We start from the raw sequence: 27870 nt of genomic DNA, 5'->3' as shown, positions 1-27870 counted from the left end.
CGAGCTACAGAATATACATGCACGCACACAGAATCTGCACAGTTGAAGTGTATTCATTCCTCTTTTGCCCTGAGGAATAGCCATTCGGGTTCCCATTTGCAGTTGTCCACCGTGATTAACTTTTCCATCTGGGACTGATTAAATATTGTAGGTTTGTTTTCCTACATGGCTCCTGAAGTACCTTTTACTGTCCTTTGTTCATGGCATGAATGCCATGGAGTAAAGTAGCTGCAGCCAGAAAGGAAGTAAAATGGGGAAAAGGGTAGTTTAAAAAAATTAAATCCTAACAAACCTCTAGTAAATATGCCTCTGCTTACACAAACATCTCAAGAAATGCATTGAAAACTGCAGACATTTGGGTAAGAACAGATTAAAAAGAAGGCTTTAAGGTCTTTCAGTTCTGAAATACTACTGCTTTTAAAGGGAAAATACTACATAGTTTGGTCTCATATATTAATATTGTGTGGAAGGCACTCTGCATTCTAATTGCTCTTATTTAAAAGAATTTCTTCATTTATTTGCAAAGAAATGTTAAAGAAATACAGCACGTTTATGTAGGACCTACAGTTTTTTGTGGCTTCTGTTGAAAATTAACAGGAGTACAAGTTAATTGAAGGTGATCGGCAAAGAACATTGTAATAATTCACTCTCCTCTTTTGTTTTGAGAATCATCCTACGAGATTTCCAAACCCAACTCTGATGTGACATTTCAGAACATAATATGCTGGTTATTTCACAACAGCTACAGAACCTGTGGAGGCCAGCATATATTGGGGGCCGGTAAGTGACTTTCATCACCTCCTAAACCTATATCATGTTGACTTTTGCCAGCGAACAATATATTAAAAAACAAACAAATAAATCACAGAACCACATACTGTACTATACAAATTAATGAACAAGCATTTCACCTAACGCCTCCCTCAGCATGGTCTGGAAGGTTCACACTCCAGCAGGGTCTGTAAGTGACATGATGCCATGTCAACTTGCCAACTACCTGTTACTCATTTGGAAAACCTGGAATGATCCTGCCCGGATGAGAATTGCTGGCAGCTCTGTACCGTGGCATTTACTCCCCGTGTGGTGGAAGAGCGAGTGAAAGTAGGGCTCACATAGAAACCCTACTGCTTAGGGTTTGGGGACAAAAATCACAGCATTGAAGCCAGTCTTCCTTATGGATGCCCTCAGCATCAGAGATCCTCAAGTGGTTTGAAAGCCATCCCCTTTCCTCTGGCCACAACGCTCTACTCCCTAGCCCCTCAGGTTATTTTTTATTGGGATTGGGAAAGAGAAGTATTTAGTCTGCTGTATATCACCACATACAAATAATAAGGAATGTCTGTCACAGAATTCATTGTGTATTGTGGTATCATTAGGGTTTGTCTAGATGAAGAGTCAGTGCATGGCAAGTGGAAGTGTAAATCTACGGCACACTAGCATGCTGTGTACTAAATGTTTATCTAGATGGGGTATATACAATGTAAGGGGGGAAAATAAAGAGTTCATCGTCCATACTGGACTACACAACCCCTCCCACCACTTAAAATAAGCACATATGTTTACACACACACATACAAAACTCCACATTTTATGAAGAGGTTTCTCTTGAATAGGATCGGCAACCTTTGGCACACAGTCCTTCAGGGAAATTCGCTGGTGGACCAGGCCCATTTGTTTACCTGCAGCATCCGCAGGTTCGGCCAATCGCAGCTCCCGCTTGCCGATCCCTGTTATAGAGTTATAAATTTAGGAAGATAATGGTGTATATTAGAAATGTTCAGTCACTCACCTCCTTTAACTATAGTGACTCTTGCAGTGCTATGTTACTTAATATGGGTAACAGAAAGATTTCATTACATGCAAGGCAGATGGTTTATCAGATTCCTTATACTGGACCCTGGCCAATAGGAGACTCTAGGATCTTTTCGGCTCTCTCATACACAGTTCATCACTCTGTACTCTATTTGGGAAGTTTCATGTAATTTAAGAATGACAGTTGCTTGAATTAATTCTCTAGCTTAAGTAAGGGCTTGTCTACACTACCCGCTGGATTGGTGGGCAGCGATCAATCCAGCAGGGGTCGATTTATTGCATCTAGTACAGACACGAAAAATCGACCGCTGAGCACTCTCCCGTTGACACTGGTACTGCACCAGATGAGAAGCGCAAGCAGAGTCGAAGGGAGAGCATCAGCTGTTGACTTACCGTAGTGAAGACACCATAGTAAGTAGATCTAAGTATGTCGACATCAGCTACCCTATTCACGTAGCCAAAGTTGCATATCTTAGATTGACCCCACACGGTAGTGTAGACAAGCCCTTAGAGTTTGGTTATCATTCTCTCTTTGGTGTTATGATTCTTTCATCATTTTAAGTGTCTCTAGGGGGATCTAAGAATGGAAACTTCATTTCTATATTTTCCTCTCCCAGGATTTCTGTAATGGTTATGACCACTTGCTGGACTGAAGCTACTGGAGTCAACGGGAGATCTGACTGAGAAAGGACAACAGGACTAGTCCATTATCTGGTGTCTGCACACATACATAGTCATCTTTATCACTGATACATTAACTGCATCATTGTGCGTATGTAAAATTTATTTTACAAACACTTTTTACTACATTGCTCTCATTTATCAATTTATTTTTCACACACAGACTGGTTTGCACACTAGCCCTTCAATAAGTACGAGGCACCTGGAAAGTTCCAGCTTCTAAACTTCAGCCATTGTTGAGTGGTCCATGTTCAAAAAATAATCTTAATTTAAAAAAAAAAAGGGGGGGGGGAGTATTTTTGCCACCATTACATGACACAAAAAAGTGAACTTTTTTTAAATTGCCCCTAAAGATCGCAGAACAATATGAAAACTTTCAATATAGAACATAAAGGGACACTCTCTGCTTGAAAGAAAAATAAGTCAAATCGCATTTCCATCTGAACATTTTGCACCAACAAATGTCACAAGTAACCCCAAAGATTACTAGAACACAGAGATATGCAAATATTTCTTTTTTGTCTTTTGTTTGCTTACTTTGCTCATTGGCAGCACTTTGTGTTCCAGTCAGATTCATGACGGGGGGTGGGGAGGAGTACTGTCTAATTGTAGCAACAGAGCTGAAACTAAGGTGACCACCTTTGTTGGATGGAAATAAGGGGGGAAAAACCCATGAAAAGTAACGGACAACGCTTTATTTTAAGGGACATTTTTAGGGAAACACCATTTTTCTTAGCATAGCATGTATTTCTCTCTCAAGTGTACATTTGTACTGCTTCAAGTATACAATGCAATCACCATAAACTTCAATTTAACGTTTAAAGTTGTCAACCACCATCCCTTAAAATAAGGGATGGGTGGTCACCTTGCTAAAAGTCACACAGAAAAAGACATGGTAGCAAAACAGCAGGCAGGCGTGTTCAGGAAGAAGAAGCGGGGCAGAGATGAAAGGCTTTCAACATGTTTATGTATTGTGGCTCTTACGCCTATCCAAAAACATTTTTAAACTATAAAACGGAGAGAAGAAAAATCCTGATTGTGACAGATGATTGCAATCCCCTGCAATGTCTTTGGTGACCATACTGTAGTAAGTTTATGGATCACTGTAGGCCAGGGACTGTATGTGACTCCTGTGGGGAGGGGAGGGCTACAATGCCTCCAGGAACCAAAACCAGTGTGTGCACGCATGGGAGGGGAGGGGGTGATTAAGGTGAATCGCTTAGGCTGTAAGCACCTCCAGAGAGGCACTCCTCCATATGGGAAAGGAAGCTTACATACACTGGTTCAAACTAGGTTTTCAGAGACCAACACACACAGAAAGGGCTTTTGGGATACAAAAGGGTACATTTGCACTTACACAAGACCTTCTTTCTGATCCAGCAAATGGACGGGACCTTGGATCCTAGGGAGAGCTCAACCCTTGCAAAAGGGCTGGAAAGACTGACACCTACCAGTGCCTTGTTGGAGTTGGGGGTGACCTCTGATAAGCATCTGTGTAGTAGGTTCTTTTTATTAGATGTATGTGTTTTTTCTGTGATGCTTTACCTTGAGAATAAAGGTGTTTACTTAGAAAGACAGGTGTGGTGACTTATAACTGCTGTCAAGACACTGGTCATAGCCCCCAGAATGGAAGCAAAGCCCAGGCGCTGGCTGTTAGGCAGACTGGCTTGCTGGGGATATCACAGTGTAAGGCAGACAGTTGTGCAGCCTTAAAAGTCCTGTCAGAAGGGAGTGGGACAAGGGTCCCTGCCCAGAGACAGCTGGAGACTGGGAACTCCTGGAGTGGACCACAGAGGGGAGGATACAAGTGCACCACCTTGAAACTGACACACGCGATAATTTTTTTATTTATTTATTTTTAAAGCAGGGAATCTGTTTAAAGGCTTTTGTTTTAAGTTTAGGACATACTATTGAACTAATTACAAAAAATAAAAGATGAAAGTGTCCCTGTAATGGTTTTCACATCCACATTTGCTTGCCCATATTGCACATCTGATAAATTACATAAAAAACCTACATTAAAATAACCTTATTTAGGTTGCAAGGTCAAGCACTTGGAAGTTAGGAAATGCCAGATTTAAGGTTGCCTATGAAACTTAAATTCTGTCACCTTTGTGCGTATGCATTATGATACAGTTCTTTAATTAAATTATTATTTCCCACATGATCTCCATATATATGGGGTAACACAAATGAGAAGAACTGTTTCTAGAAACCACTTACATTCTTTGGACATTCCCACTTCAAAGCACTTCTGTAGTCTGCAGTACTGGCAGCGATTTCTAGTGACTTTATTAATAACGCAGTTTTTATCTCTGTGACACGTGTAAACCATGTTCTTCTGAATACTTCTGCGGAAAAAACCCTGCAATTAAGCAGAAAAAAATTAATGAAATAAAATCCCTGGGCTTCACACATAAATCACAGCCAGTCTCCTATTCTAAGTTAATAACATGAGTGCAACATTATGATAACCTTACTGCCCTTATAAATATTAAAAGTTGAATATTCTTTTCTTGCAACATAAAGAGCACCTTTCAATCAAAAATAAAGGAAACTATTTTACTGTCAGGGTAAAGAAGATTGAAGTAAGTAGAAGCATTCAGAAAATGAGGCTCTAGGTTTATGTTGTAACATCCAGGCTAAAATAAAACAGGTTAGCTTGGGTTTATGTATTTAGTTATAAACCCCATTCCCTCCTGACTGTTTCACTTTAAAAATCGAACTCCCTAGCCAGTATGGCATGTTTTCTTCCAGCCTCAGTTACCCCTTCTCCATTTGTTTTTGGAAGCATTTCTATTTTTATTTTGCAGTTAGAGATGAAATAACTGTAAAGTGGGCCAAATACTGAGAGCACTCAGAACCCCCACCGAAATTAACCAGATTTCCACACATGGAAGATTTCCAGCATCAGGCTGAATATTAATTTGTGAACCTGGACACCTTCCCAAAAATATAAGTGCACTATCTATATCGAAAGAATGAGTTAGTTCACAGAGAATGGAGGAAATGAGAGTTAGAGAGTTAATGGAAATTGTGTGTGCACTAGGTGAGAAAATATTGGCCAACCTTAAAAACAACAAGACACAGTGCCCTAAGAATTTTTACAGATCAACCCACAGATATTCAGCAAAACTATTTCTGTAACTGAGCTCTGTTAGAAAGTTTCATATTGCTACTCAAATTTTCAACAGTGTTTCACCATCCAGCAGGATCAAATCTCAGTCAACACCACTCCACTGTGTAGGAACACTTTCCAATTCAATATCTGGAGAGGTTTGAGAGGTTTTTAAAATGTGTTCAACAAACCACAGGTGTACACTTTATAGAGCAGCACAATGTTTGATCAAAAGGGATGTAAGGATAGTTCTGCATCTATAATTCATTTGTCCCAAGATGCAGTCATTGCAGACCCTATGAAAGCATTTCTTAATAGCAATTTATAGATATGTAAGTAGATAATTTTATAGTCTTTTAGCTTCTTAACAGCTAGCCATGACTTCCAGGGTATCACCAGGGAGGCGGCGGCAGATGAAGGTTAATCATGATATGAGGGGAGGGATAGCGGTTTGAGCATTGGCCTGCTAAACCCAGGGTTGTGAGTTCAATCCTTGAGGGGGGCTACTTAGGGAACTGGGGTAAAAAACCTGTCTGGGGATTGGTCCTGCTTTGAGCAGAGGGTTGGACTAGATGACCTCTTGAGGTTCCTTCCAACCCAGATATTCTATGAATCCCTTGCACCCCCAGAGCTTTTCTGATGTCAATGCTATGAAAATCTCTCCATCAGTCAGAAGAATTGAAGAGTGTTTTCTTAATCAGGCCCCTTGTGCAATAGTTCATGGGCCCTTGTGGAGTCAAAGCCTCCTTGGGGCTGGTTTTTTTGACTGACTTTAGAAGACGTATGGTCAAGTGGTAGAAAACTTTTGTTTCTTTAAGTTATCGAACATCACATTACAAAAGCCAAAGAAAAACTTTCTGAACTATTGACAGCCCATTACGGTTGTACTTAGGTCAACACGGGGTGTTCATGCTACAAGTTACACCTATTGCTTGAAACCTTTCAAGAGAAAACTAGTACAAACATGTCTGTCTGCTTTATTTACTTGCTAAGGGAAAACATGTGTCCCGTAGCTTAATGACTGAATAATAATTATATTTACAACCTAACTCTATTATTCAGATACTTAGACAGCCTTCCACAAGGTAGTATCTAAACACCACACAATTATTCATGCATTTGATCCTCATAATAGCCCGCTGATAGAGAGAACTATCCTCAGTTTTGCCTCTGGCACTGGGTAGAATGAAGACCCAGATTTCTAAGCCATTTAGATGTTGCGCCACTCAGCCTAACTGGCCTGTGTGTCTCCTTTTCAAGAGTGACTTAGGCACTTTGGAGCCCAAGTCAGTTAGGCATTGCAACACTGAGCAGAGCAACAGTCACTAGTCTGGGGAGATTAAAGTGATTTGCCCAAGTACATAGGGTATTTTACCAACTTCCCAATGCAAAAATGATCAACACAGTGGACTACCACTATAAATCAGTTCACAGCTGGCACGTATAGCACTGAGCTACCTGTCCTGTTTCCCTAAGATGTACATTTAACATTTTCAGCTTCTATTGTGCCACGTGACCAGTCCATAGCTCAACGGCAGTCAACATGTCCCCCGATTCTAGGATATTATGAATGTAAATTGAATCGCTGGTGAAATTTCATCTCAGCTACTAAGGGAATTGTATTGCTTACATCCGTCATACAAACCAAGCAGCAAGTTGCCCTGAAAGAACAACCACCACAAGAAATCTCCAATGCTGCAGCTGAATCTCCCCTCCACTCAGAAGAAATGAGATACTAGAATAATTTAACAAAACAGTAATCAACATTGCAAGATGCCATAAAAAGATTGTCTGTTCTTTCTTAAATTGCAAATTCTTTGGGGGCAGGAACTCGTATCTAGTACATTGTGGGCACTGCTGGAATTAAAAACAACCAACAAAATCACCCCAGAGGAAACAAAATCCAAAATATATCAGCAGTACATAGGTCATTACAGCCACTTGACACCCATTAACAGGTCACTTGTTCTGATCCCCTTCTCTTTTTCTTCCCTGATGGATTGTAATAAAATCCCAGGTTAAAAGGGTGGCTTAGATCTGGTGGCCTAGCAGAAAGGTTCTCTCACTCTTTAGCAGAGAGATTGTAACCTTACAGAGAAACAGAGCACAGAGATTCAGGTCCAGAAGGGAGAGAAACACCACTAGCATCCCTGAGCTCATGTATCCATTAGTAATATAGGAGAAAGCTTAAAGAAAAAAAATCGGTATTTAGGTTTAAAACTCCCCAAAAAACAAACAAAACCACAACTCTCCCAAAACACATGAGTTTCTTTCATGGTACAAATTCTGTGTAATAGAAGATTAACTGAAAAAATTCTTAAGGAAATACTCTATAAAAATTCTTTAAAAGGTGATGTTTCTTGTTCATTCTGAATTTAGCACAAAAATGCAGGAAAAAACCCAGACCTGTTAGCTTTCATAGACTGGATATTTTCAAATTTATCACCCTGGTCCTGACCCAAAATTAATTATTAAAATGCTGTTGAGGAATATCATCCACATGCTAAACACTGTTCTGTAAGGAAATAAAACAATACCATTTTTACAAATGATTGTGGCAACTGAATTACCTAAAAAGCTTAAAAAATTGCATTTGAAAACATTTGATTTTTAGAATTTCCTCTCGACAGACATTGACAAAGATGTCCAGATGACCAGTCTGTTATTTTGCATCCTTTCATGGTAAATTCCACAATAGTACTGCTACTTTGATAAGAGAAGTTCTCCTAATTATAGATCGGCAATCAGAAGTTACATTTTTGCGACCTGATTTTGAAACCTGCTTCAACTAGGCCTCTGATTTTGCAGCCACGAGTTTTTGGGTAGGAATACACACAGAATTGTGCCCACAGCTTTTTGGGCAGTCCTGTGGTGAACTAGTTTAAATATTTGGGCACAAATACAGTTTTCATATGGAATTTCCTGAAGTATTTGTTGAAAGTGACATACCTTTATAACAGGAGTACTTTTATTCCATTTATAATGCATCTGTCATAAACAGATAGTTAAGAGTTAATGTCTCTTTTACCTGTAAAGGGTTAAGAAGCTCAGTGAACCTGGCTGACACCTGACCAGAGGACCAATAGGGGGACAAGATACTTTCAAAGCTTGGTGGAGGGAAGTCTTTGTTTGTGCTTTTTGTGTTGTTCGTTGTTCATTCGTGGGGCTAAGAGGGACCAGACATACTCCCAGGCTTTCCCAATCTTTCTGAATCAGTCTTTCATGTTTCAAAAATTGTAAGTAGTATCCAGGCAAGGCGGATTAGTCTTATGTTTGTTTTCTCAACTTGTGAATGTGTCTTTTTGCTGGAAGGATTTTTACCTCTGTTTGCTGTAACTTTGAATGTAAGGCTGGCGGGGGGCGGAGGGGGGAGTCCCTCTGGTCTATATGAATCTGAATACCCTGTAAAGCATTTTCCATCCTGATTTTACAGAGAGAATTTTTACTTTTTTTCTTTCTTTAATTAAAAGCTTTCTTTTTAAGAACCTAATTGATTTTTCCTTGTTTTAAAATCCAAGGGATTGAGTCTGAACTCACCAGGGATTGGTGGGGGGAAAGGCGGGGGGATGGTTAATTCCTCCTTGTTTTAAGATCCCAGGAGGCTGAATAGGTATGAAGCCTCTTAAGGCAACCCAGGGAGGGGAAAGTCTGGGGGGAAAAGGAGGGGGATGGTTAATTTCTCCTTGTTTTAAGACTCTATGGGTTTAGGTCTGGGTTCCCCAGGGAAGGTTTTGGGGGAACAGAAGTGTGCCAGACACTAAATTCTGGCTGGTGGCAGTGTACCAGATTTAAGCTAGTAATTAAGCTTAAAAGTGTTCATGCAGTTCCCCACTTTTTGTACCCTAAAGTTCAAAGTGGGGGAAAAACCTTGACAGCATCCCTCCACTGTGTTGGATATTTTGTCACTTTGATGTGATGGCCTCCATATTTATGGCAAACAGATCTAATCTTTGCTTTTTAGTTACCCATACGTTCTGTCTTCAGCCAATTGGGGTCCAGCCTTGGCCCCCCTGAAATCAGTAACAAAACTCTCATTGTTTCCACTTTGATCAGAATTTCACCCTAGATATGCATTTTTGATTAGATGCACTTCTGTTTCTTCACTGCTTGTGAGCACTTTCATTTGGAAAACTGTTTTAACCAGCACTGTAAATATTTGATGTTCCTGATAAAAATCACATCCAACTCTCAGAATAACTTTGCCTTGACCAGGTCATCCATTTTACCAAACTAGTTCTGTATCTAATTAGTCCATCATCTATTAACTGTTCAAATCCATATGACTCAGCTTTGTGACATCAGTATGTAACAAGATGGTCAACGGTCTCACCTGGCAGCTGCTTTCTAACAAAGAAAATGCCTAGTGCAAATTATATGCTTATGTTAATATCAAGGCATCTGCATTCCCTTTTTACATCCCCGTTGGAAAATACTGTAGCTCTCCAGTGCATTCTTGACCTAGCACATACAGCATGGTGGAAGATTTATCCTCTACAATTTCTCTTCAATACTTGCTTTCAAGAAAGTCTGAAAATGTTGCCAATCACCTCCATTCTACACACCCTACCCAGAGTGATATAGCTGCACTCAGCGGTTGCAGAATCTCACCCATAGCTCTTGTTTTACTAACTGCCTGCTGATCCTAAGTGTCAAAAACACGTCTTAATTACCCAGGTGGGAGGATTCTACTTTTATTTCATTTCCTCAATAGCAGCTACATTTTCCCTATCTCCTCTTTGTTTCCTACAAAGAGGGACATCATTTCATTTAGATATTTACTTATACTAAGTGATAAATTCAAGATGCAACAATTAAATCTAGGGTATGAGTATCCAGACTGTCTTGGATTCTACAGCTCACCTCAATACATGGTATCTGGAAGGCCTGACTTTGACTATTAGGCCTCTCCTTGCTCATTTAATGTTTATTCCTTGCTGTACTGCATAGCTGAGGACTTGATACACAATCTCTGGGGTTTCATGTTTTCCCACCTGTCCCATTTTGTAGTGCACAGCAGAAGAGTTTGGGGGTGAGGATGGGGGATAGGTTCTTGTCTCTCTATTGATGTCCAGGTATTTAGAGCAAGTCACCATACTATCTGATCACCACAGGTCACATGGTGCAGAGAAATATTCTCACGTAGTGCACATTTGTTAAGGCCCAGTACTCAGTTATAGCCAGAACCATTACTCTATATAAATGTGGAGGTGTTTTCACCACTGGAGGGCTGGATTCCAAATGTTGGACTAGCTATAACATACCACGATCCTTTTTGCTGCTTTTGGCAAGTACACCCAGCTATCAGTAAGGTGCAAGTCTTGCCTCCCTTGACATGTTCATAGGCCCTCACCTAGAATTCTCTTCTTTGCTGGGGAGAGATTCTGGCGGAAAGCTGACACTGTTCAGCACTGATTTCATGGAACACTGGACCTGCTTCCATTTTTTGCCCCACATGCACTAGCACAAACGAAGGCAGGTGCTGGGTTAGATTTTCTGGAAATTCACAGCCTTTAAGCAGACTGAGACTTTCCATTTGGCTTGCAAACCTGATCAGTTTACTCCCCTAATAAAACCTCTTCAAACACATTCAGCTTTGCCATATATTTAATAAAAAACAAAGACAGGGCATTTTCACCCACTAGAGTTCACAATTAATACTCATCAGCCAGGTTGTGAATCACTTATTAGGAGTGAACAAAAAACAGAGTTAGAATCTGATTTAACATAATTCATGTTTTGTTTTATTAGTATTGAATACCATTGCTAGGAATCTATTGTGTTTGTGAGGCATGGAGCATTTACATAAACAGTTTCCATTATTGTTAATGGGTATTACAATACTGCATACATTTCCTGTGATGGGGAGAACAGAGACCTCAGCACCAAAAGTAAGCAGAAATGATACTATCTTTGTAAATTTAGTATGTTAATTCCATGGAGAAAAACATTCTGTGACATATAACTTCTGTTTGTTTCCAACAGCATCTATAGCGCACTTGAATCAAAGATGAAATGTATTGTTCTAATGTGGCTTATGCCCACGTCTTGGGAAAGGAACGCAAAATCTGTGTTTTTAGTTTAGTGATGAAAAATGAAAAGTATACATGAGTCCCACAGACCTGGAATTAATTTAGCATTTCAGTTTTCAAAGCGTCTCTTATCAGCTCTCTTACACAAAGAGTTCTGGACAAACATCTCAGTGTTATATTTTTACCCTTTCTGTGATCCAAAAATATAGTAGTCTAAAAAGCATACCTTCTCCTTTTCCCCTCCACCACAATCTTGTTATCTTAATGGGTGATGGATAGAGTATCTTCCTGGCCATGCTGCATTAGGTGTCCTCATTTACAGATTGCAAGGGGGAAAAAAAGGGTTGGGCATAAATTATTCAAAACCTATTGTATCAGTGTATGTTTCCTGAGTATTCACCACTGGCAAAGTAGACAGATTATTTTTCACTTTTAATTATGTTGATATTTTATCTGCTCTGTTGAAAGTAAGTGTGGTCCGTGAAACCACATGTACAGAGGAGCAAATAAAGCCTGTTACTAAAGCCAAAGTAATCTATGTAACTTTAAACACAATGCCAGATAAACTCCACCCCAACTCTACTTGCTATTTACTTTTGTAGTACTTGTCTATTACTACATTAAACATGAAAGAGTTTAGTATAGGGCTAGGCTGCTTAAAGAACATCTGAACCGATTTAATAACCAGTGATATAAAGGACTTCAGAATGCCATATGGATACAAAGGAAGTCTTTGTGTAGACGAAACCTTTGATAATGTTAAGCTGAACATTCTCTTACTCAATTCTTAGAGGAATTATAAACCCGTAAATTCCTATGGGATGGTTATCCTGATATAACACCAATAAAACGTTGGATGAGTCCACACAATGCAACAGAACTCTCTCTCAACAGATTTTCCTACGTCACATGATTTAAAGCCAAGTATTACACACACTTTTTGTCTGAGGAGGAGGAGGAGGATTACCTGATCCAGAAGTTTTATTAAATATGTTTTGCTACTCTACAGTATGTCAAGTCTCATTTACAGCAGCAAATAGTTTACAAGTTGAAAAACAGACTTACAAGTGGCTGAAGTGGTAAGCAACTGAGAAGGACTTAGATACAAACTCACACTTCAGACGTTGCCTGCTTGGCTCATTTGAATTAACGGTGAATACCCAAAAATACAGTTACTATGAATTTGGTGGCTCTTCAGATGCACCACAAAATGGACTTTAAAATGAGCTTCTAAAGCAAGCATCTTCCTAGGATATTAGTAAAAGGAAAATAAAGATGGACTAGGACAGGTTTCTCTATAACTGAATTTATCAAGCCATTTCTAAATTCAGATTGGCTGGCTTTTGCACAAGAAAAAATACTGGGCCCTGGACCATTTTAATGTGTGGCTCTACTTTTAAATTGGACTATAGAAATACGACACCTTTCTCAGTTGTATCTGTTTACTTCAATTACTAAAATAAACTTTTACTCTTGCTAACCCTACAGAATTTACACCACTAAGATAAGAGAGCTGGAATCTGTGATGTCAGAATTCCACATCAGAATTGTTACCTTACAGTTAGTGCAAGCTCATTTTGTTAGCATAGTAAAGGGGTTTAAACAGGTATCAATGAGAGCTGAATTTGGCCTGAAAAAAACTTTGAGTACTTGTGATGATGATTGAGAAAAAAGAAACCACCTTGAGTCTCGCATTCCAGGTTGAGTTTGCAAGGCTGGCAGTTAAGAGAAAGCAATCTTTAATTGTAAGCCATGCATATTTGATCCTAAAGTCAGAGGTGAAAGTAAGCCGGTCCGGTCCGGTGTACCAGAAAGAGCCAGTACACCATGCCGGACGGCACCAGCTTCCGTGGCTGGGATTAAATGGGCTCTGGGCTCCCTGCCGCAGTGGGGAGCTCCAAGCCCTTTAAATCCCACCCACAGCTCCGGCGGCTGGGCTGGAGCTGGGATTTAAAGGGCTCGGAGCTCCCCGCCACTGCGGGAAGCCCAGAGCCCTTTAAATCCCACCCGCGGATCCGGTGGCCGGGTTGGGGCCGGGATTTAAAGGACTCGGAGCTCCCCACAGCCGCGGGAGCCCCGAGCCCTTTAAATCCCAGCTGGAGCTGCAATAGGGATTTAAAGGGCCTGGAGCTCTGCAGCAGCCAAAGCCCCAGGCCCTTTAATTTGCCCATGAGCCCCGGGGGTTCCCAGCCACCTCTGCAGCTGGGAGCCCCAGGTTGATTTAAAGGCCCTGGAGCTCCCAGCCACAGCCGGTGTTTCAGGCCCTTTAAATCTTGAGAGTCTCCACCTCTTCTGGTTGAGGCCACACCTTTTCTGGATAAGGCCACACACTCCTCAGGACTCCGGCAGTACTGGTAAGTCCTGTAAGTTACTTTCACCCCTTCCTAAAATCATTGATGAACGTGGAACTCCATAATGGCAGTCTTACCCCGTCATTTTTCAGAGTAAACTGCACTTTAATATTGGGCGACACTGCTGCCACATGAAACACGCCATTAAGTTAGGTGTACATATATCTTAAGATACTATGAAAAATGGCTGTACACAACACATGTACACCTCTACCTTGATATAACGCTACCCGATAATAACACGAATTTGGATATAACGCAGTAAAGCAGCGCTCCGGGGGGGGGGGGTGGGGTTGCGCTCTCCAGTGGATCAAATCAAGTTCAATATAATGCAGTTTCACCTATAATGCGATAAGATTTTTTGGCTCCCAAGGACAGCGTTATATCAAGGTAGAGGTGTATGTTTCAACAGTTTGACACCATGAGTAGTTAAAACTCCAAAAGTTAGTCCAATCATAGAAGACTGAAATGAGGGCATTCTTAGCTAAAAGTGAGAAGGTATTTCTTTTCCAACATGCTTGCATTGTCTACCACCCTTTGCAAACTGGAAATTTCTTTTAAAAAATTGCAGATAAAGGCAACTCAGGACAGGCAGAATATGAGATGATCTGCCTCATTCACATTGTGGATGGGGGAAAAGCACAAATGTGACAAAGTGGAATTTTTTGTAATATTCTTATGAATCCGATGTGTGTCTGAGTTTCCAGCTACACTTTGCATTGCTACCCAATAGAGCAAAAAGGTTAATAATGCTTGTGGGGCAACACAGGAGACATAGGTGTATGTGTCTCTTCACTGTATGGGTGAAACAAATAGAGTTGTTAAGAAACTGGTTGAAATTGACCCAGATCAACAATGGGTCCAGACAGACAATGCAAGCCAATGACTCATGCATCAACAGTCTCAGCAGGTAAACTGAGCAGAGACCCCAACTCGAGAACAAAGGATGGAGAGTGGGGGCTCTCTCACCTAGGAATTGACCGAGGAAGGAAATCAAAGAGACAGAGAGTGCATGCAAGCAAGCCTGAAAATGGAGTTCACTGCAGCTTGGTGTGACTAGAATGGACTGTGCTTTAACCTTCATTTCTCTGTGCTAACCTAAGGACTTCAATGCTGTGTTCCAGTTGACTAATAAATCCTACTTTATTTTGAAAACATTCATCTGACGAAGTGGGTATTCACCCACAAAAACTCATGCTCCAAAACGTCTGTTAGTCTATAAGGTGCCACAGGATTCTCTGCTGCTTTTACTATTTGAGGTGTCACTGCAAATACTGTCTGGAGTGCATTAGTCACTGAAGAGCGTACAACTCTACCAGGAGTCTATCTCAGTTGGACTCGCTGGGCAGAGCTCACAGTGCTGATGCCCAGTGGCGTGCCCTGAAAGAAGAGCGAAACTCATTAGGAGTCTGGCACACTGGAGGCTCCTCCAAAAGACTGTACAAAAGCTGGGGTTTAGCACCAATCCTCTGTATCAGTGACAGCAAGTCAACAGCTTCTGTGGCCCAGTGCTCACACAAATAAAGTCAGCCCCCCCCCCCCCCCCCCCGCCCACACACACACCTTAACTCCAGAGCCAGGCAGAATAATAGAGCAGGACAACGTATTTTGCCAAAGAGAGGCATAGGAGATGCATGTCCATGCAAGATAGTAGACTCTTTTCAAAGAACTTAGCATGTGCGCATAATTTTGGCAATAGACAGAAAAATGGTTGCACGTGTAGTTTCAATGTCCAACTGGGGCAAAAAGTGGTTCACCATTTTCCACAGTGATTTTCAGCATAACTCGCCACTTTTCTTTTTATTTCACCTTGTCCAGCCCACTCTGTACATACAATGCCATTTATTCTCGAGCTTAATGGCAATTGGGTTTTTTCCCCCCCCACTTTTATAACAATACTTGGCACTGAATCAGAACTTTTCATCTGTAGAGCTCATAGCACTTTACAAACATGAGTAAATATTAGCTTCATTTTACAGATGGAAAAAGGAAGACATGGGAGGTTACAGGTGATCCATAAAGGAAAGAAATTGGGCTAATGCCGTTTCCCCTTCTGATGATGTTGATGTTCGTCCATCGTTGTCGATGAAGACCTCAATAACTCATTCGTTTGATGACCGGATTCTGAGTGTCCGAAGATGACTGATCAGTCCAATTCAGGCGTGGAACGTCCTGTCACATTTTGGGCAGACGTGATGGCACTGTCGATGATGTTAGCGGGCAGCTCTGGACTTGCGCAGCTCACGCTTTCTTTCAGCCTCAGCAGTACGCCTCGCCTCAGAGGTATTACTGCCTGTGTGAATGAGGCTGCGCCATGCTGGACGGTTCAGTGCAAGGGTTTCCCATGTGGCGGTGCTGATCTCGAGGGACTTCAGAGAGGTCTTCAGCATGTCCTTGAACTGCTTCTTTTGTCCTCCATGGGACTGCTTTTCCTGGGTGAGTTCTCCGTAGAAGAGTTGTTTAGGAATGCGCTCGTCTGACATTCTCACAACATGTTCGGCCCATCTGGTCTGGGCTCTCATCAGCAGCGTGTGAACTGACGGCAGACTGGCTCTGGTAAGGACTTCAGTATCGGGCACTTTGTCCTGCCATCTGATTTTTAGAAGCTTTCGCAGACAGGAAATGTGGAAGTGATTAAGCCTTCGTGCATGACTCCGATAAACAGTCCACGTCTTGCAGGCGTACAGCAAAGTTGGAAGCACCACTGCTCTGTAGACCTTCAGCTTAGTTGGTAGGCTGATCCCTCGATGTTCCCAGATGCTGGAGCGCAATCGGCCAAATGCAGAGCTGGCTTTATCAATTCAGCAGTTTACTTCATCATCAATTGACACTGCTTGGGAAAGGTTACTGCCCAGGTATGTGAAGTGGTCCACTGCCTGAAGTCTCTGTCCATTTACAGTGATGGACGGTTCTGAGTCCGGAGCGTGGGGAGCTGGCTGGTGCATGACCTCAGTCTTCTTGATGTTAATGGTGAGACCGAAGTTGTTGTATGCAGATGAAAACTTGCCCATACTGGCTTGCATTTCTGGCTCTGTACTAGCATTCAGAGCACAATCATCGGCAAAAGAAAGTCTCGAAGTACAGTTTCCTTCACCTAGGTGATGGCACGCAGTCGCCTCAGATTGAATAGTTTCCCATCGGTTCTGTACTTCAGGCCTACTCCTTCAGTGCAGTGTTGAAAGGCATCTATATTGTATACAAAGAACTGGAAGGTTTTGGTTAAATATATATTTTTAACCACAAGAAATTCTGGTATCGACTGCCCTGAAAGACTCTGGACCAGATCTTCAACTTGCGTTAGTTGTCATAACTCCTATAGAGCTATGGGAATTTAAACAAGTTAAAGATCTGGCCCTCTCAAGTGACTGGACAGGTATTGAAATTGTCACAAGCAACAAGGGACTGAAAGTTGATCCTGAGGGAAGAGGAGATGGATTTTTAGTCAGACTGTTTACAGCTCCGCATTTTGTTGAGACTAAACCTATTTAATATCAACTGCCTAATGAAGTCTTGGGAAAAACTGAATTAAGGTATAAACTCACAGTGCACATCTGCAACCTCAAAGAGGACTCCACCAAAATCAGAAAAGGCCAGATTTGACGTTCCTAACATTTCCAAAGGTGGGAAAAATGTCTTCTTAAAAAAATCCTTGGTAGGCCTTCATTAAACATCGAAGAAAAAGAAAAAAAAACATTTAAAAAAAATTGCAGATCACCTCTAAGTGCCTTGTCTGTGGTCACACAGCAGCTCAGTAAAAGAGCTGGGAACAGAACCCAGATTTCCTGACTACTAGTTCAACATCCCAGCTGATGGAGCATACTTGAATGCTTGGTGTGATGCCTGGGCTCTCCAAAAGTGATGCAAATAATATGCTTTAGAGTAGTCAAAACCCAGAATATGAATCATTTTTGCAATGAGCTAGAAATAGACTTTTCTGATTGCCAGCAGGCAAAAGGACAACTACTAACAGAAGAGAATTAAAATGAATGGGCTCACACATGAAGTTTGGGGTTTCATTCCTGCCTTGTCAACTGTAGACTAAAGTTGGCAGTTGACTAAAGTTGGTTGTCATAAGTTTAAGTATCTATAAGACAATTTTTATTCCCCTCCCCCAGCCAACTGAGATTTAAATAAAACTTCTGATCCTTTTAGTAAACATGCCACAAAGCCTCCTGACAGAACAATCACCACCTTAAACCAATGTGTTTGGAATTTTCTGCTTGTGCTCTTCAATAATATCACTAGAGATGAAGACGTCTGGGTGCATTTCCATCTGGTTTCTTCAATTAAAAAAATGGCAATGAAAAGTATACAATCAAAAAAATTACAGTTAACTTCCTTTCTGTAATGTCTGTAAAATGATTTTTGGCCTGGTAGGAAACTCCAGATGGGAAGTGTAATGAACATAATTTAATATGAGTAACAGGATATCACAGAAACACATTTTTCTGAGTTGGCATGTATAGTGTTGCTTCACACTGTTTAATGCAAAACACAGAGATGAATTATTGTAACTTTTTTTTGCACAATTTAATGCCCTCTAACCTAATTTGGGTAGAACCAGACCTATAACCCACTAAAACTATAAACTGTCACTATCTGAGATGATAATACAACTGGCTAACACTTACCAAAAGGCCATACAATGTTAGCTACTGATTTTTTTTCCCCCTCCACTGTCTCAGGATTTATACCACCAATTAAGACCATAATGAGTGCTCCAGGTTGACCTCCCAGGAGCAAGAATTAATTAAGCATGGTATTTCTTAGTAAAGAATGACAGTTTCCCAAACCATTCATGGAGCTGTTCTCTTCTCTGACATTACTGCTTCTCCATGCAAGACTGCCAGTTGCTAATGCCAAAATCCGTAACAGTTCTTTGTTTATGTTTTCCAGTATGTTCAGCAGCACAGAATACTTTTTTTGCTTTATCGATTGCTCCTGCTTGCCCCCTATGCATTTCACATTTCATGCACATTTGTGACAAGCTTACTAGAAACAGAAAATAACTGATGGGCACAATATAGGGTTTTTTAGCTCCCATAAAGCAACTACAGAAGAAAGATAAAATGAACAGGAAGTATCATAACAAATTATTCTCCACCCAGGAAACCTGACTAGGTAGAATAATGCAATGCAGCGCAGACCCCCAACATGCCTAGGCCAGGGAACCCAAATAAGTTAAAGTAAGAATATTTAACTTCCACTATTCCAAGACTACTGCAATGGATCATTTGGAGTACTATCTCCATGACAGTTATGGAGAAAGGAAAAAGAAGAATACGCTGAAACAAGAACTACAGTACAAGGGGAAATATATATCCACCCTCCCTCCGAAAAAGAGATTCTCCAGTATGAATTAGGTTTTATGCCTGCACCCTCCCCCTCTTCTTAAACAGTTTCCATTGCATATTTAGCATTTAATGTATTTAATACTAAAGAGCTAGGACGATTTTTTGGACATGTGTCATTTTGGCAGACAAAACTAGCTTCCCCAAAGAACTTTATAGCTTGCAAATTGCTATCATACCATGTACAATTGAGTATTTATAATGTAGCTGAAATAATAAAGCCAATTAGACTGCAAATATTCATATATGCCTGTAAGTTGATGGAGTCACCCCAACAAAAGGCTGCAGTTTGTATAATGATTTACCTCCAAGACCAACAAACACTGTTAACTCCAGGTTAAGCTTTCTCTCAAATCTTGACAGCCCTAGGTTCTTACCTTAAGCCCCCTCTGTCCCAGACTTCACAACCCTTGTAATTCAGAGTAGAGTTTAATGACTGACACCTGCCCCAGTGAATGCAGAGATTCCTGCAAGGTTACACCACCTGCTAACCAAATAAGCCAAGAGCGGGATCCTGCCAACCCTCTGTCAGTGCTCAATGCACATTTTAAAACAACTGGCATTTTATAAACATGCTTCACTCTTTATCCAACATAAGAGCCCCTAGTCAGGCTAATGATAAGCTGGTATTTTAAATAGCATCCAATCAGTCAGTGACTAGACACACAAATTCACTGTTGTTTCAGAGGGATTTGGTGATAATACCAAAACAAACAAAAAAACAAAAAAGCCTTTTCAGGTTTATAACTCCTGAGAAGCTTTCTAGACTGGGCCCCTGAGTGATGACTTTTCAGCACACATTCATTATCTCTTTTCTAGGGCCATCAAGCGATTAAAAACTTAATTGTGATTAATTGCACAATTAAAAAATTGGATTATGATTAATCACAATTAATCGCACTGTTCAACAATAATAGAATATCATTTATTTAAATATTTTTGGATATTTTATATATTTTCTAATATATTGATTTCAATTACAACACAGACTACAAAATGTACAGTGCTCACTTCATATTTTTATTACAAATATTTGTACTGTAAAAAACAAAAGAAATGGTGCTTTTCAATTCACCTAATACAAGTACTGTAGGGCATTCTCTTTATCATGAAAGTTGAACATACAAATGTAGAATTATGTATAAAAAACCCCTGCATTCAAAAATAAAACAGAATCAGAATCACAGGTCCTATTCCCAGTTCTGCCACTGGCCTGCTTGGGTGACCTTGGGCATGTCACTTCACCACCCTGTGCCTTAGTTTCCCCATCGACAAAGTAGAGCTAATAATACTGACCTTTTAAAAGCACTTTGAGGTATACTGATGAAAAGTGCTATATAAGAGCTAGATGATGATGATGATGATGATGATTATTACTACAAGATTCTGCACATGCGGATTCATGGTTGTGTTTTATTTGAGAAGCAGTAAGCGATCATGCAGTCAAAGCCTATGCAAGCATGAGAGGGAGAAATAAACCTGTAGGTGCAATCTTTGACACTTCCTAACTGTACCTTCTTCTAATCTTACTGAAGACTATAAATCGCAGCCTTTGTAGAACAAGATACAAAATGGTGGATTGTAGAAAGAATCCACCATTAAAGTCAAACTCAGATACCAACTCTCCTAAAAATTAGGAACCACTGAGTTTTTGCTATAATGCAAGACTGATGTTTGACCAGCTATTTAGAATAAACACACCACACATGAGATGGCCCATACCACAACCCACACCACAAATGAGATAGCACTCCTATTGCATAAGAAGCAAAACAAAACACCCCTTTAGAAAATCTCCTCAAAGGAACATTTCATTTGGGATTAAACAGAGCTTCTGTTCCCATCAGCCATTCAGTCAATGGGCACCAAGAACAGCACGAGGTCACATTCTTAGGCAAATCAGAGTATTTCTGCACACTAGAGAGCAGACAATGTTCACTAGCTGGAGTGGAGGTAATAAGTCACAAATAACCAAAGGAAACAGGCACAAGGGATAGGTGTATTTTTCTAAATAAATATAATTAAATAATAAATAGCATTTGTATAAGCTTAACATGTACATAAGCAAAATTAGTCAACAAATAATTCTGTATTTTTGAGCATTTAGAAGACCCTCAGTCATTTATTTGATTACTCTGATGTCTAAAATGTGCCAATCAAACAGTCACTAAGCACATTTAAAAAAAACTAAAGCCACAATTCAAAAATACTATAACAGCTCAGATGATCAGTCTTTCCAGCCGTCTTATCAACATCCATCCTCAGTATTCACCCAGAACATAACCTGCCTCCTTATTAAGCACCCACCATACAGCTCCAGAAAAACCCCTGGAAAACATATGTACTTGACAGTGTGCCCCGCAGGTCATCAAATCTAAGCTTATGCATTGATTGGCTGTATATTCTTTGTTGTGAACTATTTTCTACTTAGTTTTGAATTACAGAATTTCAACTTTAAAACTGTCTGAGATGTTATTCATTGTTTATTTTCATTTAATTCTACATGTTGTTGCCTATGTAGTAAACACAGAAGTGAGGTACTAACACAGCCATTGCATTAGAATAAGCTGAAGCTAGATTTATAACACGCTCTCAACAAACTCATCATTCATATTAAACCACCTACAAAAACCCAAATGCATCTCATTGGGATTTCTGAGTTTAAGCACTCACTGATGTATCTCTGCAAAGTACTTTTCAAGATCAAATTTGAAACATCATACTAAATACATCAAAAAACTGCTTTTTTGTCCACTGTGTCACAGCTTTGGAATTATTCACAGGAATTTATTTACATTTAGCTCAAATGACCATTTCTGCTAGAAGCTATAATTAAGATGCCATATACTGCCCTTGAGCTATGCCACAACTCCCTGTTGACTTCAATGGGAGTTGAGTGGGTGGAACAAAAATAGTGTGTGCTCCACAGTGACGAGAAGTAACACAACCCTAGGCTGCATGTAACACACTGGAACTAATATTAAGTAAAAAATAACAAATTGACTCAGAATGGCCTGGAATCAACTACAAAAAAATCATGTTAAAAGAAGTCTTGGAAGGAAAAGCATAATGGATCGAACCACTGTTCACTTGCTTCTGACATAATTTGTCAATATGTCTTCATAGCTCTGCACAGACTATGCTTGTATACAAATGTATTATTTACTTATTTCTCTCTCTCTCTTGAAGTTGTTGCAAATTATGCATACCTTACTGATCTGGAGAGAGCTCCAATTTTCTCATTCAGCTGTAAACCAACATGACATATTCGTTCTTTTGTTTTCTGAAGATTTTCTTTTGTTTGTTTTCCCAGTAATAGTTTTGACAATTTTATATTATATGGCTTGAGAGAAGCTAATGGGAAAGTTTCTCATTCCCACCCTTGTACACCAATCTTGCAGTGTAAAAGGCCGTACAGTAGGTGTGAATGTCATTGCATTACAGCTGGAGGCGGACATGTGGAGGATTGATGTCATCACATACATCCACCACTTTAAGGCTCACTCCACTGCCAGAACCAACTAAAGAAATACAGTATGACATACATTCAAAGTTTTTAAATGTAGATAAGAATCTGGTTCAAGTTGATTTAAAAGATGAAGAGAATAGTTATCTATTTTAAAAAAAGGTATTTGTCATGAAGGACATTGCCCTGCAGAGGGAATGCTCTATTAGCCTCAGAGACCACAGTGACACATCCATGGAGAACATAATGAATGTGTAGGTAACTCCAGGAGGGTTATGAAATGCTGGTTAGGAAGGAGTTACAGGACTGTGGATCCAGAGACTTGGACAGTGCTACAAGCTTTGGGGCAGACTACACACACGAGCAGAACTGTGCACTCCTGAGCATATGTATTAGGATATTTTTCTGTTCAGGTTTTCTGCTCAGCTGGACCTCCTCATGAATCAGCAACCTGGAAAAAAGCAAGAACTGTTTAATTTTCTCCATATTTCTTTTTCCCCTAGTCCCATGGGTATTTCTTATCTTGTCTTTGTAAGATTTGATCCTCTGAAATTGCAGTCTTGCTTCATTGTACATATTAATGCCTCTTTTCTACAGTCTGAAAGTTTGACCTCTTTGCAATAAAACTCCTCGTTCGGATGTATGGAGGGAGCAAAATAAGTGGGCGTAATATTTCCATAGCCAAAGTTCACTGGAATTTATTGACGTAGCTACTTTTTAAATATGCTGATCCCCATAATGTAGGAAGTTTTATATAAAAATACTAACATAGGGAGATACTGCCATAAGAGCTGACATGGGGAATACTCAGTAAGTAGATTTATTTACCTTTTGTTCATGAACATAAACAATAGATAAACAGGCACTTTGATGGTACAAATTTGCCAGAATGTAGTACAAAAATACTACTCTCCTTTATACACTTCACAGTCTGCTCTCCCTCCTCGTCCCCCCACCCCCACCCCGCAAATTGCTCTCAGCAGCTTTTGCTATCCACCGAGTTTGTGCCAGAAATCCACGCAGTGTATTGCCAGCAAAGGAATGTCGCCTTTTAAATGCTTAGAACAAGGGACAGGGTTCTAACAGACAGCAGAATCTGCCAGAGCACCAGTTTCTCCTCTTCAACCACACAATGCTGACATTGTTTGGGAAAGCAGCTCACTACACTCAATCCCCCTTTTCTGCAGATCTTGCTACAATGAAGAGTGAAGTCAGTACCAAAGAGTGGAGCTTTCAGTAAGAGCCGACAACCACTTGCCCCAGCTGGGTGGATCAGAGTTGCTCATTTTGCAAAGAATTTCTTAGCGTGCTCTGTAGCAACACCCTGAGACTAGTGCAATTTTCCTTTAATGATCTCCTGTAATTTGAAGGTCATGAAATACATCAGTAAGTTCCAAAGGATACGTCTGAAATACTGTGCAGTTTACATAATTGAGAAATTAAACACGAGAACATGAACACTGCACATGTAACTAACTAGGTGGTTCTGTGTACAAGTTATTTTATACAGAAAAAAATTAGTGAGCTCTGAAATTTCCCTTATGAACACATTTGCTTTTCAGTTCATTTGAGAGGATCTAATATAAGAATAGATAGACAAGACATAATGCAGACTTCAGAGTTGTGGCTCTTGCAATGGACTACCCAGAAATAAAACAAAATGCCACGATTTTGGGTGCCAAATCTGTAATATCTAAAAGAGGCCTGCTTTTCAGAAGTGCTGAGTGCTCACCTTCTGAAAATCACACCCCCTTATGATGTCTCAAGTAGAGAACTCAAAAAATCGAGGCATTCCAATCACTACTCAATTAGGAAAATCTTGGGCAAATACTGGGCCTATTAGTGCACTGGGGTTAGAACATTTTTTGTGTGTGTGGGGGGATTATTATTTAAAATCATTTATACAGCCACATATGTTTACATGATATTTTATGAGCAGAGATTATGACTCACTCCATGTCCTGAAGAGCTTAAAATATACAGACCAACCATTCAGATGAGGGAGGATGTGCGAATTAGGAATGAGAAGGAAGAACAAGGATTGTTTGAAAAAGCTGGATAAAGAACGCTCATATTGGGTCAGACCAAAGGTCCATTTAACCCAGTATCCTGTCTTCCAACAGTGGCCAATGCCAGGTTCCCCAGAGGGAACGAACAGAACAGGTAATCATCACGTGATCCATCCCCTGTTCCCCATTCCCAGCTTCTGGCAAACAGAAGCTAGGGACACCATCCCTGCCCATCCTGATGAATAGCCATCAATGGACATATCCTCCATGAACTTATCTAGCTCTTTTTTTGAACCCTGTTATAGTCTTGGCCTTCAAAGCATCCTCTCGCAAGAAGTTCCACAGGTTGTTTGTGTATTTTGTGAAAAAATACTTCCTTTTGTTTCGTATCAGAGGGGTAGCCGTGTTAGTCTGAATCTGTAAAAGCAGCAGAGAATCCTGTGGCACCTTACAAACTAACGGACGTTTTGGAGCATGAGCTTTCGTGGGTGAATATCCACTTCGTCAGATGAAGTGGGTATTCACCCACTATTCCTTTTGTTTATTTTAAATGACAGTGATCAACAGTGTGAAAGGCAGTAAATAAACTAAGTTGTTAAGGAAAAAAATTACTTTGGGGTGGTAAGAAATCATAAATGACCTTTGTGATGGCAGTTACAGTGGAGTAGACAGCAAGGAGCCAAATAAGAGGAAAGCAAGGGGAAAATGAGAAGAAAGGAAGTCAAGGGAGAGTAAGCAGCATGCTCTGTTATTTTGGAGACAAAAAATATAAAGAAGAAAGGGGACAGAACCGTAGTTAGACATGATGGATCCTGGGGAATGTTTTTTTACAAGATGAGGAGACAAGAGTATGAGCCAGAGGAGAAAGAAAGGATGAAAATAAGAGAAAGGAAGGCATAGATGGCAGGAGGTGAGAAGGCATGAGATTAAGGGAACAAGCTGAAGGCTTAGCAGCAAAGAGGAGAAATGAGACTCAGTCAGAAACAGAAGTGAAGGAGGAGAAGCTGGAAATAGGGGTGAATGAGGACAAGGAAGGAAAAGGAAAAGTCATGCTGGATTAAGATGCTTTTTTATTTTGCAAAGAAGCTGGCTATATTCTGAGGGAAGGGGGATGCAGAAGACCATAAGGTTAGAGAAAGGGTTTATGGAGGGAACTGAAGGTGGAGAAGAACTGACTGTAACCGGTGGCCTAAAACTGATTAGAGTGAGAAAGTAAAGCTGATGAGGCAGACTTTCTCTGGACATGCTCAGTGGTCCAAGAGCAAGAATGGGACAAGTGAGTGCAAGGGGAGAGCAAAGGTTGAGGAATGGAAGAATGGACAGAATTGTAGAAAAGGGGAGGAAAGAGGAGAAGATAAAATTTTTGGAAAGAGGAAAGATTAGTGTTTTCAGTCTAGAAGTCTCAAAGGCTGGCTGCAGGGTTCTAGGTACTTTTGACTATATCAGTACTCTGTCTTTACAAAGTAACTGCCTGCTCTCAGTAAGGGTATAATTTTGTGTTGACCAGAAAGCTCATCAGGCAATGTCTAATCACTGAACATACCGCACAAGTACTGACAGCTGCAAAGATTCAAACCACTACACTAGAATCTTGTGAATTCTCACTGACACACCCATTATCGTCTCTATATATTGATCTTAGATTTACTTTTAACAGCCTCTGTCAATATGGTAGCTAAGTGCAGAATTACCAATTTTTCAAATTAGCAAGTAAAAAAAATGTATTACAAAACAGACTTTTTCATATATTTTGACAAGTGTGGTTTTGTTTGAATTATGTATGATAATTCTTTGGAATGTTCCAATAAAAGTTACATAGTATTGTGACAGAATATACCCATATTCACACCTTATACACTACTGTAATAATTTTTCTACAAGGCCTGTCTTGTGAGGTATCATTTAAAAACTAATTATTTGCTGATCAATTCATCATGGCAAAATGCACGTAGCAGCATTAAGGAGGGACATGACTATAAAAAGAAGGGGCAGACCCCAAGGCACCCCCCTCCTCTCTCTCCCTACCCATTACATTCACTGCACCAGAAGAGACAAAGGAAGCAGCCATTGGACTCTGGAAGAGAAGTCCTGACCTAAAGAGTTTGGTCAGTCAGATTGCTGAAAATATGAGGTGAGAAAACTTTGCCTTGAATCTAACATAGTTTGTTAGGTGAGGCACCAATTGCATTTTATCTTTATTCCTCTTGTACCAGTCATGACTTTTATGCCTCACTACTTGTACTCACTTAAAATCTCTCTCTTTACATTTAATAAACTTGCTTTACCGCTTTATCTAATCCAGTGTGTTTAAATTGAGGTGTCTGGGTAACTCCATTTGGGGCAGCAAGTTGTGTGCCTATTATTCCCTTAAAGGAATAACCAATTCAATACATGTGTACTGTCCAGCAGACGGCTGGGCAATACAGGACACGTTTTGGTGGGGAGGGAATCTGGGAACTGGGAGTGTGTTGTGGACACTCTGTGGTAATCTTTAAGGTTGGTAAGAGCCAAGGAGGTGACTAACAGACATAGCTGGGAGTGACTAACATGCTGGAGTCCGTTTGTGAGCAATTCAGGTTGGAGGCTAAAGCCGCAAAACCTTGTAAAGGAAAACAAAGGGAGATAGCGCAGGTTACAGGGCGGAAGTGACACAGCCACTCACTGGTCTGGATTGTACCCTGGTATGTCAGCAGTATACTTGAACGTATTTTTCAAAAATAATGAAGTCTTTGACACATGCGACCTCTCTCTTGCATTCTGCAATTACATTCTTGCTGAAAAAGGGGAGGGATACAACCATTTTTGTGTGAGCATCTCAGGAAGGGCAGATGTGCAATTAAGTGAAGTGAGATTTACAAGTTTCTATTGTACTTTTTCAAACAGAAAGGAAAATTTAAGCAGCATGGCAACAATCACAGCATGACAGTACTTGAGAACATGGCTAGATAATACAAGCAAAAATTCAACACTGGAAGGAGAATTTAAAACACAGATGATCTTATATGCTAACTTTCAAATACCTATCAGGATATCAGGCTGAGATCCTGTACCTT

At 40.3% G+C, this 27870-nt stretch overlaps 1 protein-coding gene across 2 annotated transcripts in view; it reads right to left on the bottom strand.

The window, feature by feature from the left end:
• RARB (retinoic acid receptor beta) overlaps positions 1-27870 on the bottom strand; it is a 313595-nt gene that overhangs the window by 79098 nt on the left and 206627 nt on the right. For both annotated transcript variants that reach the window (XM_032768027.2, XM_032768028.2), the window contains exon 3: positions 4717-4858. In XM_032768027.2, the coding sequence (XP_032623918.1) occupies positions 4717-4858 (142 nt within the window). The remainder of the gene's footprint in view (positions 1-4716; positions 4859-27870) is intronic.

Source organism: Chelonoidis abingdonii, chromosome 2, assembly GCF_003597395.2.
Source record: "Chelonoidis abingdonii isolate Lonesome George chromosome 2, CheloAbing_2.0, whole genome shotgun sequence".
Lineage (NCBI taxonomy): Eukaryota > Metazoa > Chordata > Testudines > Testudinidae > Chelonoidis > Chelonoidis abingdonii.
This window is presented reverse-complemented; position numbering and strand designations above follow the sequence as displayed.